General features: G+C 44.5%; 1 protein-coding gene across 7 annotated transcripts in view; it reads left to right on the forward strand.

Annotated features, from left to right (window-relative positions):
* The window catches only part of LOC129861788 (trinucleotide repeat-containing gene 6B protein-like), a 60,390-nt gene that overhangs the window by 33,249 nt on the left and 14,859 nt on the right, over positions 1-12,282 (forward strand). For 2 of the 7 annotated variants that reach the window (XR_008760675.1, XM_055932941.1), the window contains exons 7-11: positions 5,279-5,475; positions 5,666-5,740; positions 9,292-9,504; positions 9,846-9,953; positions 12,080-12,208. Coding sequence is in view for 6 of the 7 variants with exons in the window: in XM_055932941.1 (XP_055788916.1) it covers positions 5,279-5,475; positions 5,666-5,740; positions 9,292-9,504; positions 9,846-9,953; positions 12,080-12,208 (722 nt within the window). In the remaining variant the exon portion in view is untranslated. The remainder of the gene's footprint in view (positions 1-5,278; positions 5,476-5,665; positions 5,741-9,291; positions 9,505-9,845; positions 9,954-12,079; positions 12,209-12,282) is intronic. The other 5 variants (XM_055932953.1, XM_055932947.1, XM_055932958.1 and 2 more) reach the window with 5 other exon arrangements.

Here is a 12,282-nt window from a genome sequence, read left to right on the forward strand (position 1 = left end):
TGGTATGTTCTTCCATCTCCACAGAGGAATTCTTTAACTCTGTCAGTGACCATCGCGCTCTGGGTCACCTCCCTGACCAAGGCCCTTCTCCCCCAATTGCTCAGTTTGGCCGGGTGGCCAGCTTTATTAAGAGTCTTGGTGGTTCCAAACTTCTTCCATTTAAGAATGATGGAAGCCACTTTGTTCTTGAGGACCTTCAATGCTGTACAGGATTCAAATTGAATCCTACTACACCGGCTCTGACGCTCATCGGATGTGGCAGGGCTTGAAAACGATTACAGACTACAAAAGGAAACCCGGACGCGAGCTGCCCAGTGACACGAGCCTACCAGATGACTGTGATAACGCACCCGCTATGCCTTTAATGCTCGCTTTGAGTTAAGCAACACTGAAGCATGCATGAGAGCACCCGCTGTTCCGGAAGACTGTGATAACGCTCTCGGTAGCCGATGTGAGCAAGATATTCACAAAGCCACGGGGCCAGGTGGATTACCAGGACGTGTACTCAAAGCATGTGTGGATCAACTGGCAAGTGTCTTCACTGACATTTTCAACCTCTCCCTGACTGAGTCTGTAATAACTACATGTTTCAAGCAGACCATCATAGTCCTTGTGCCCAAGGAAGCAAAGTTAACCTGCCTAAATGAATACCGCCCCGTAGTACTCACGTAGGAAGTCAGGAAAGGCTGATCATGGCTCACATCAACAGCATCCTCCCGGTACCCTAGACCCACTCCAATTCGCATACCGCCCCAACAGATCCACAGATGATGCAATCTCAATCGTACTCTATACGGCCCTTTCCCACCTGGACAAAAGGAACACCTATGAGAATGCTGTTTATTGACGACAGCTCAGCGTTCAACACCATAGTGCCCACAAAGCTCATCACTTAGCTAAGGACCCTGGGACTAAATACCTCCCTCTGCAACTGGATCCTTGACTTCCTGATGGGCCTCCCCCAGGTGGTAAGGGTAGGCAACCACACGTCAGCCACTCTGATCAGATTACTGCACCTGTACATAGCCCATCTATAATTTAGCCCAAACAACTACCCCTTCCCTTACTCTATTTATTTATTTATTTATGCTCCTTTGCACCCCATTATTTATATTTCTACTTTGCATTCTTCCACTGCAAATCTACCATTCCAGTGTTTTACTTGCTATATTGTACTTACCTCGCCAGCATGGCCTTTTTCTGCCTTTACCTCCCTTATCTCACCTCATTTGCTCACATTGTATATAGACTTATTTTTCTAAAGTATTATTGACTATGTTTTGTTTATAACATGTGTAACTCTGTGTTGTATGTGTCGAATTGCTATGCTTTATCTTGGCCAGGTCGCAGTTGCAAATGAGAACTTGTTCCCAACTAGCCTACCTGGTTATATAAAGGTGCAATAAAAAAAACACTGGGGCCCCTCAGGGGTGTGTACTTAGTCCCCTCCTGTACTCCCTGTTAACCCACAACTGCATAGCCAAACACGACTCCAACACCAAGTTTGCTGATGACAACAGTGGTAGGCCTGATCACCGACAACGAGGAGACAGCCTATAGGGAGGAGGTCCGAGAACTGGTGGTGTGGTGCCAGGACAATAACATCTCTCTGTGTGAGCAAGACAAAGGAGCTGATCGTGGACTACAGGCAAAGGCGGGCTGAACAGGCCTCATTAACCTCTCTGGGATATGTGGGACGCTAGCGTCCCGCATGGCCAACATCCAGTGACAATGCAGAGCGTTAAATTCAAAATAAATTGAATACTATAAAAATTTTACTTTAATGAAATCACACATGCAATACACCAAATTTAAAGTTCCACTTGTTGTGAATCCAGCCAACGTGTCAGATTTCAATAAGGCTTTACGACGAAAGCACACAACAATTATGTTAGGTCAGTACATAGCCACAGAAAAACAGGGCCATTTTTCCAGCCAAAGAGAGGAGTCACAAAAAGCAGAAATAGAGATAAAATGAATCACTAACCTTTGATCTTCATCAGATGACACTCCCAGGAATCCCAGTTCCACAATAAATGTTTGATTTGTTCGATAAAGTCCATTTATGTCCAAACACCTCCTTTAGTTTGCGCGTTTAGTCACAATCCAAACTGACGACGCGCTGGCAGGTCCAGGCGAAAGTTCAGACGAAAAGTCATATTACAGTTCGTAGAAACATGTCAAACTAAGTATAGAATCAATCTTTAGGATGTTTTTATCATAAGTCTTCAATAATGTTCCAACCGGAGAATTCCTTTGTCTTCAGAAATGCAATGGAACGCAAGCTACCTAATGTGAATGCGTGTGACCAGCTCGTGGCACTCTGCCAGACCTCTGACTCAATCCCCTCTTGATCCCCCCTCCTTTAAAGACTGGTTCTAAAGACTGTTGACATCTAGTGGAAGCCTTAGGAAGTGCAATATGATCCCATTTCCACTATCTTGGATAGGCAAAGAGTTGAAACATTACAAACCTCAGATTTCCCACTTCCTGGTTGGATTTTCTCTGGTTTTTGCCTGCAGTATGAGTTCTGTTATACTCACAGACATCATTCAAACAGCTTTAGAAACTTCAGAGTGTTTTCTATCCAAATCTAATGCCCCCCTGTCCCAAAGAAGTTAACATCAACGGGGCTGTAGTGGAGCGGGTTTAGTGTTTCAAGTTCCTTGGTGTCCGCGTCACCAACGCTCTATCATGGTCCAAACTAGAGGTCGACCGATTATGATTTTTCAACGCCGATACTGTTTTATTGGAGGACCAAAAAAAGCCGATACCGATTTAATCGGCCAATTTTATTATTATTATTTTATCTAATGTGTGTGTATAGGTGTGTATGTATGTATGTATAAATATATATATATATGTATATGTATAAATGTATATATGTATATGCACATTTGTGGCCTGCTGGAGGTCATTTTGCAGGGCTCCGGCAGTGATCCTCCTTGCACAAAGGCGGAGGTAGCGGTCCTGCTGCTGGGTTGTTGCCCTCCTACGGCCTCCTCCACGTCTCCTGATGTACTGGCCTGTCTCCTGGTAGCGCCTCCATGCTCTGGACACTACGCTGACAGACACAGCAAACCTTCTTGCCACAGCTCGCATTGATGTGCCATCCTGGATGAGCTGCACTACCTGAGCCACTTGTGTGGGTTGTAGACTCCGTCTCATGCTACCACTAGAGTGAAAGAACCGCCAGCATTCAAGTGACCAAAACATCAGCCAGGAAGCATAGGAACTGAGAAGTGGTCTGTGGTCACCACCTGCAGAACCATTCCTTTATTGGGGGTGTCTTGCTAATTGCCTATAATTTCCACCTGTTGTCTATTCCATTTGCACAACAGCATGTGAAATTGTCAATCAGTGTTGCTCCCTAAGTGGACAGTTTGATTTCACAGAAGTGTGATTGACTTGGAGTTACATTGTGTTTACGTGTTCCCTTTATTTTTTTGAGCACTATATATATATATAGTGGGGAGAAAAAGTACTTGACACACTGCTGATTTTGCAGGTTTTCCTACTTACAAAGCATGTAGAGGTCTGTAATTTTTATCATAGGTACACTTCAACTGTGAGAGATGGAATCTAAAACAAAAATCCAGAAAATCACATTGTATGATTTTTAAGTAAATAATTTGCATATGTGTATATATATTTTTTTGTAATAAATGACAATTACAACAATACTGAATGAACAATCAACACTTTTTATTTTAACTTAATATAATACATAAAATCAATTTAGTCTAAAATAAATAATGAAACATGTTCAATTTGGGTGAAATAATGCAAAAACAGTGTTGGAGAAGAAAGTAGAAGTGCAAGATGTGCCATGTAAAAAAGCTAACGTTTAAGTTCCTTGCTCAGAACATGAGAACATATGAAAGCTGGTGGTTCCTTTTTAACATGTTTTCAATATTCCCAGTTAAGAAGTTTGTAGATTGTGCTTTTTTTTGCAAATGTGGTTTTGTTAAATAACCCGTTTGGCGAAGTTGAAGTAGGCTGTGATTTGATGATCAATTTAACAGGCACCGCATTGATTATATGCAACCTAGCAATTATTAGTTAATTAGTTAACCCAGTAATATCATCAACCATGTGTAGTTAACTAGTGATTATGTGAAGATTTTTTTGTTGTAATAGATGAGTTTAATGCTAGTTAGCAACTTAACTTGGCTCCTTGCAGCCACAAGGTCCTTTTAACGCTGCACTCGCGTAACAGGTGGTCAGCCTGCCATGCTGTCTCCTCGTGGATTGCGATGTAATCAGCCATAATCGTTACCGGTTATGAGAACTTAAAATCTGCCATAAATAATCGACCTCTAGTCCAAACACACCAAGACAGTCGTGAAGAGGGCACGACAACACCTTTTCCCCTTCAGGAGAATGAAAAGATTTGGCATGGGTCTCAAATCCTCAAAAGATTCACCATCGAAAGCATCCTGACCGCTTGCATCACTGCCTGGTATAGCAACTGCTCGGCATATGACCGCGAGGCGCCACAGAGGGTAGTGCGTATGGGCCAGTACATCACTGGGGCCAAGCTTCCTGCCATCCAGGACCTAAATAATAGGCGTGTCAGAGGAAAGCCCATAAAATTGTTAGACTACAATCACCCAAGTCATAGACTTTTCTCTGCGACCGCACGACAAGCGGTACCGGAAGGCCAAGTCTAGGACCAAAAGGCTCCTTAACAGCTTCTACCCCCAAGCCATAAGACTGCTGAACAATTAATCAAATGGCCACTGGACTATTACATTGACCCCCCCCCCTCCATTTGTTTTGTATACTGCTGCTACTCACTGTTATTATATATGCGTAGCCACTTCTTCCCTACATACATTTACAAATGACCTAACCTGTACCCCCGCACACTGACTGTATCACCTGTATGTTTTTTTTGTTTACTTTTTATTATTTTATTTACTGTTGTTTATTTGGTAAATGTTCTTAACCAGCAGTGCAGTTCAAGAAGAGTTAAGGGCTTGTAAGTAAGCATTTCACTAAGGCCTACACTTATTGTATTCAGCTCATGTGGCAAAGTTTGATTTGAATAAGGCTGTAACAAAATGTAGAAAAAGGGAAGGTCTGAATACTTTCCAAGTGCTCTGTATGTCATAAGCGTAGCTGTGTGACGAGTCACCCTTGCAGAGTGACATGGTTTTGTCTCCCAAAATATCCAGACAGTCACAGATTTGCATTGTCGTCATAACACAGAATTTTGTTAATATGGTATTATGTTCTTGTGGTGTAATAATGCTGCTCATTGTTATATCCCTAGCAGGTTCAAAGTCTATGCAAGAAGGAAGCTGGGGTGAGGGTGACCAGGGCTCTGTGGCGGCCTCTCGTCACTCCAGCTGGGAGGAAGAGGAGGAGGGAGGTGGAGGGGTGTGGAGCAGCGCTGGTTCCCAGGGTAGCAACTCTTCCTACAACAGTGGGGGCTGGGGCCAAGGTCACGGGGGCAAGAAGCCCAACAAGGTAGAAAAGCATTCACAATGGGGGTGGTTTGTTTGGTTGTTGCCTCATTCAAATACTTGATAGGCGTTGGATTTTTTATGAGGTCTTTTGGTTTGAAGATGACTTTGTTTGACAATGTTTGTGCCAGAAACATTGTGCCAGAACAAAAAACTACTGCCAGAAATGTTATATCTGTATGTTTTTGTCTCAGGCTCCATTGAAGAGTGGAGTAGGAGACTCCTGGATGAACCCCATGAACAAACAGTTCTCCAACATGGGGCTCCTGGTAAGTTTCAGAGCAAATACAAGGTTTAGGGTCCATGGGCAGGCATAGGTTGTTTTTTTCAGATACTGGACATAGTGAGATGTTTTGTTGTAGTTATTACAATGAGGATGTCGTGCCAAGCAGGGCCTAAAATTTACTTTTTGGTCCATAAACCTGGCAGGTTGATGGCGAGATATACTCAGCAAAAAAGGACGTCCTCTTTTCAGGACCCTGTCTTTCAAAGATAGTTCGTAAAAATCCAAATAACTTCACAGCTCTTCATTATAAAGGGTTTTAACACTGTTTCCCATGCTTGTTCAATGAACCATGAACAATTAATGAACATGCACCTGTGGAACAGGTGCATGAACATGCACCTACAGCTTATAGCCGTTAGGCAATTTAAGGTCACAGTTATGAAAACTTAGGACACTAAAGGGGCATTTCTACTGACTCTGAAAACACCAAAAGAAAGATGCCCCTGCTCATCTGCGTGAACATGCCTTAGGCATGCTGCAAGGAGGCATGGGGACTGCAGGTGTGGCCAGGGCAATAAATTGCCGTACTGTGAGATGCCTAAGACAGCGCTACAGGGAGACAGAACGGACAGTTGAGCGTGTCGTGGTAATTTCCTGTATTACTCAATAAAGAGATAGCCAACCACACACAAGTCAGTTATTTTATAAAGTACATCTTTAATATATATATAAGCTTCACCAAAGCCCTTTTTTGACTCAGATCAATTCAGTGTCTATAAATGAATTCTCTGAGTGCTTACAAAACAATTCTTAGTTTCATTTATAGCCAAGATACACCCCTCTCAACTTACAAAGAATCCTTTACCCGAAAGAGGAGTATCCTATCGCTAGACAGCATCAGCTATAAATCATCGTTCAGTTTGATCTCCCAAGACAAGGTTTCAATCTCATGCTTGATACTTCACTGTCTACCAAAACATTACCTCATCCAATGGCATATATCAATTGTCATTTGAGATACTCCCATCTCAAATACACCCCCTCCTGGATAAGCTCAGAAAAGACAGTGAGCCTCTTAGGTCATATACTAGATCAAGATAAGGGCAACCTCAGAGGGGACATACAATGGTTCCAAACACGGCCAAACTCCTTCCCCCTATGGGAAAAGTAGGAGTGACTGGCGTACAGACATTGTATGAGATAACTAACTGGTTCCCCAATTTATAACTCCATCCCTTCACATGGTTTAGGAATAGTTAGACACATTCCCATAAGAAACCAACGTTCCACTCTGTCCTCCTCCCCTTCTGATATTCTACATAGCACCACATGGTTTAACAGATACATTGACTTATGAAGACATGCCTGACATCTCCATTCTCTGGCCCCAAGTTACTAAGTCCTATCACAGAAGGGGAAAATGCACTGCCAATCCTATAGTCCAAAGGGCACCATTCTAATGACAAGTATCTCACAAGCATATGATGAAAATAACATCTTATCTATCTATGTTACTTAGCTAAATCTGATTCTGCCACGACAATCGTCCTCGCAGTGGCAGACCACGTCTAACACCTGCACAGGATCGGTACATCCGAACATCACACCTGCGGGACAGGTACAGGACAGCAACAACTGTGCGTTCCTGGTGTAACTCGGGCAATCTCTCCATCAGTGCTCAGACTGTCCGCAATAGGCTGAGAGTGGCTGGACTGTGGGCTTGTAGACCTGTTGTAAGGCAGGTCCTCACCAGCAACATCGCCTATGGGCACAAACCCACCGTCGTTGGACCAGACAGGACTGGCAAAAGTGTTCTTCACTGACGAGTCACGTTTTTTTTTCACCAGGGGTGATGGTCGGATTCGCATTTATTGTCGAAGGAGTGAGCGTTACACCGAGGCCTGTACTCTGAAGCGGGATCAATGTGGAGGGTCTGTCATGGTCTGGGACGGTGTGTCACAGCATCATCGGACTGAGCTTGTTGTCATTGCAGGCAATCTCAACGCTGTGTGTTACAGGGAAGACATCCTCCTCCCTCATGTGGTACCCTTCCTGCAGGCTCATCCTGACATGACCCTCCAGCATGACAATGCCACCAGCCATACTGCTTGTTCTGTGTGTGATTTCCTGCAAGACAGGAATGTCAGTGTTTTGCCATGGCCAGCGAAGAGCCTGGATCCCAATCTCACGTCTGGGACCTGTTGGATCGGAGGGCTAGCCCCCCAGAAATGTCCGGGAACTTGCAGGTGTCTTGGTGAAAGAGTGGGGTAACATCTCACAGCAAGAACTGGCAAATCTGGTGCAGTCCATGAGGAGATGCACTGCAGTACTTTATGCAGCTGGTGGCCACACCAGATACTGACTGTTACTTTTGACTTTGAACCCCCCCTTTGTTCAGGGACACATTTCCATTTCTGCTAGTCACATTTCTGTGGAGCTTGTTCAGTTTGTCTCAGTTGAATCTTATGTTCATACAAATATTTACACAGTTGACAGTGAGAGGATGTTTTTTTTTTGCTGAGTTTAGTTTTTTTTTGAAAATTATGGAGAAAACAAACTGACTATGCCTAATATTTATAAAAAATGTATTGTGACGTGAGTCTTTAAATCAAAATATCAGATGAGTTAAAGGGCGAGAGGTTACCGTGGTAATGGTGTCACTGAAGTCTCAAGTGTGTCTGTGATATTTTGGATCTGACTAGTAGACAGAGGAGAGATGCTATCAGTTGAAGCAGCAGACTCAAACTAACATTGAAAAACAACCGACCTTGTGATCAAAACAACTGACCTTGTGATCAAAACAATCTAAATTGCCAAGAAACACGAGGACAAAGTCTCACTTTGTAGACTTTGGAGTAAATTAGACCAGCTTTTATGCCTGTGCGCAGTCTCCAAAAATGAATCTATCAGCACACTGCACAAAGCTCCCTAGCCAGGCAGTGTTGCTGCGCGACGTGGATTATATTTTCGTTTTTCTTTGTGCGATTAGCAGCTATGCAACATAACCGCAGAAATACTCTCACACAAGCTACAGTAGGGCCTCCCGAGTGGCGCAGCGGTCTAAGTAGACGCGTCACTACAGACCCAGGTTCGATTCCGGGCTGTATTGCAACTGGCCGTGATTTGGAGTGCCATAGGGCGGCGCACAATTGGCCCAGCGTTTTCCGGGTTAGGGGAGGATTTGGCCGGGGGAGCTTTACTTGGCTCATCGTGCTCTAGTGACGACTCGTCAGTTAGAACAGTGTTTCTTCCGACACATTGGTGAGGCTGGCTTTCAGGTTAAGAGGGCGGGTGTTAAGAGGTGCGGTTTGGCGGGTCATGTTTCGTAGGACCCATGACCCGACCTTCGCCACCAGATCGTACACGTGTGCTCATCCTTTACTTTTTACTCCTATTTCTATTCGTGAATGTAATGCTCGCACTGTAGAGCCCTGCAAATCGACCACCCGCCTACGTGGCTTGTGAAATATACATTTTTACTCTCCAATACCTCAATTCACCCTCATTTGGCGGGTGTTAATTTTACGCCCTGATGCCACGTCATAGCTATGTTGGGGTTGATGGTGGTAGTGAAGATATGTGCTGTGTTTGTAGGGTGATGATCCTAGCATGCGGCCTCTGGACCTGGCCCCTGGTCCTCCTCAGGATAAGAAAATGGAGGGAGAGAAGCGAGGGATGGGCCTGAATGACTACAATGGAGAGATGCGTAAAGGAGGGCAGAGAGGAGTGGGAGGAGGAGGGATGGTCTACCGTTCACCTGGTTCCAAAGAGATTGGGCCTGGTGACCCTGGGCCTTGTTATGACAAGGTTTGTACCTCAGATACATCACAAACCTCTCTGGATACGTCCCAAATTTCACCCTATTCCCTGTATAGTACATTAGTTTTGATCCGAGCCCTGTAAGCCTTGGCCAAAAGTAGTGCACTATAAAGAGAATAGGGTGCTATTTGAGGCGCACACCTCTGTATGACTGACTGACTTCTCCAAGTCCCTCTTGTCCCGTTAACATTTTCTTCTCTGTATTTCTTCCTTTCCCGTCTTCTTTTGGTATCCTTCTTCCTGCCCCATCATTTGGTATCCTTCTTCCTGTCTTGCCTACTACTTCCCCAAATTGGGCAACTACTTCGATTGGCTGTCACTGCGATCAGCAGCCCTTGCCGTTCACCAATCAGGATGGGTGCCTTGGGGAGGAGTACTCTCCACCCACTGTCTACAAGCCCTCCCCCCTCTACAGCCACACTATCCCCCCTAGACAAGTAAGGCTGTGTCCCTCTGTCTCCATCAGACCATCAGCTCATTGCTTCTCTGCTAACCTGGTCCCCGATCAGTTTGCTAATTTATATATTTTTTAAACAATGTAATTGTGAAAAGTATTCAGACCCTTTACTCAGTACTTTGTTGAAGCACCTTTTGCAGCGATTACAGCCTGGTCTTCTTGGGTATGACGCTACCAGCTTGGCACACCTGTATTTAGGGGCGGCAGGTAGCCTAGTGGTTAGAGCGTTGGGCCAGTAACCGAAAGGTTGCAAGATCAAATCCCCAAGCTGACGAGGTAAAAATCTGTCGTTCTGCCCCTGAACAAGGCAGGGGAACAATAGGCCGTCATTGTAAATAAGAATTTGTTCTTAACTGACTTAAATAAACAAATGTGGGAGTTTCTCCCATTATTCTCTGCAGATCCTATCAAGATCTAGTTGCTGCACAACTATTTTCAGGTCTCTCCAGATATGTTAGATCAGGTTCAAGTCCGGGCTCTGGCCCAAGGACATTGAGAGACTTTTCCTGAAGCCACACCTGCGTTGTCTTGGCTGTGTTTGGAAGGTGAACCTTCTCCCCAATCTGAGGTCCTGAGCACTCTGGAGCAGGTTTTCATCAAGGATCTCTCTGTACTTTGCTCCGTTCATCTTTCCCTCGATTTTGACTAGTCTCCCAGTCCTTGCCGCTGAAAAACATCCCCACAGCATGATGCTGCCACCACCATGCTTCACCGACGGGATGGTGCCAAGTTTCCTCCAGACGTGATCTTGGCATTCAGGCCAAAGAGTTCAATCTTGGTTTCTCAGATGAGAGAATCTTGTTTCTCATGGTCTGAGTCTTTAGGTGCCTTTTGGTAAACTCCAGGCGGGCTGCCATGTGCCTTTTTACTTAGGAGTGGCTTCCGTCCGGCCACTCTACCATAAAGGCCTGATTGATGGAGTGCTACAGAGATGGTTGTCCGTCAGGAAGGTTCTCCCATCTCCGCAGAGGAACTCTAGAGCTCCGTCAGTAATCATCGGGTTCTCGGTCACCTCCCTGACCAATGCCCTTCTCCCCCGATTGCTCAGTTTGGTTGGGCGGCCAGCTCTAGGAAGAGTCTTGGTGGTTCCAAACTTCTTCCATTTTAAGAAAGATGGAGGCAACCGTGTTCCTGGGGACCTTCAATGCTGCAGATATCTTTTGGTACCCTTCCCCAGATCTGTGCCTCGACGCAATCCTGTCTTGGAGCTCTACGAACAATTCCTTCGACCTCATGGCTTGGTTTTTGCTCTGACATGCACTGTCAACTGTGGGACCTTATATAGACAGGTGTGTGCCTTTCCAAATCATGTCCAATCAATTGAATTTACAACAGGTGGACTCCAGTCAAGTTTTTGAAACATCTCAAGGATGATCAATGGAAACAGGATGCACCAGAGTTCAATTTTGAGTCTCATAGCAAAGGATCTGAATGCATAAGTAAATTGAGTATTTCAAGTTTTTTTACTTATAATATATTAGCAAAGATTTTTTTTTTAGCTGTTTTTGCTATGTCATTATGTGGGGTCAAGGGGTCTGAATACTTTTCAAAGGCACTGTCTATGAGATTATTATGGATAAGAGCGAGTTTGTCAAATAGTAACCAAGCATCGATCATCATGTCACCAGAATAAGTCCCTCTATTTATTGGAAAGTAGCATCAAGCTCATCGCCTTCCACTTTCACCATCCTGTGAAGTTCATCATTTATTTATTCTGTAGCCTAACAAACTGCGTGCTTTCCCGAGTCGTAGTGGGAGGACCACACAACATAACATGGGGTGACTCCAAGTTTACTTCGATATGATAGTTATTATAATAAAAATGTATTTTCACCGCCATTTCTCGCAAAATGTATTTTACCTACACAAAACGATCCCAGCTAGTCTAGTGTGTTTTGTTGTCATTTAGAATGTTTACCGGCAAATGTTCTGTTTATCAGGCCTGCCGTAACTTTTTTTTTATCCGACATGTACAAAAGTTTGGATGGAGACCTGTTTATTGTTGTACCGTTCTCTTCATCTGTAAGTTCCTACCTTATCTCCCCCGTCTTAATGTCTAAGAGTCAGCCATGTTTGTAACCCTCTCCCTCTCTGTTCCCCTGTCAGGGTGGTCATAACATGTTTGGTGGCAGCGGTGGTGGGATGACCCAGTCCAGACACCAGCCCGGTGTGCCACCCATCAACACGTCTGCTGGGATACGAGCGCATGTGCCTCATCAGTACCTGTCGCCTCAGGTACCATTGTTGTATTTGATCAGACTGTAAAAGTAATCAGCTGTTTTAATGTTAATCTTTTCTCACAGCTTTTT

The sequence above is a fragment of the Salvelinus fontinalis genome, chromosome 1 (genome assembly GCF_029448725.1).
Source record: "Salvelinus fontinalis isolate EN_2023a chromosome 1, ASM2944872v1, whole genome shotgun sequence".
Lineage (NCBI taxonomy): Eukaryota > Metazoa > Chordata > Actinopteri > Salmoniformes > Salmonidae > Salvelinus > Salvelinus fontinalis.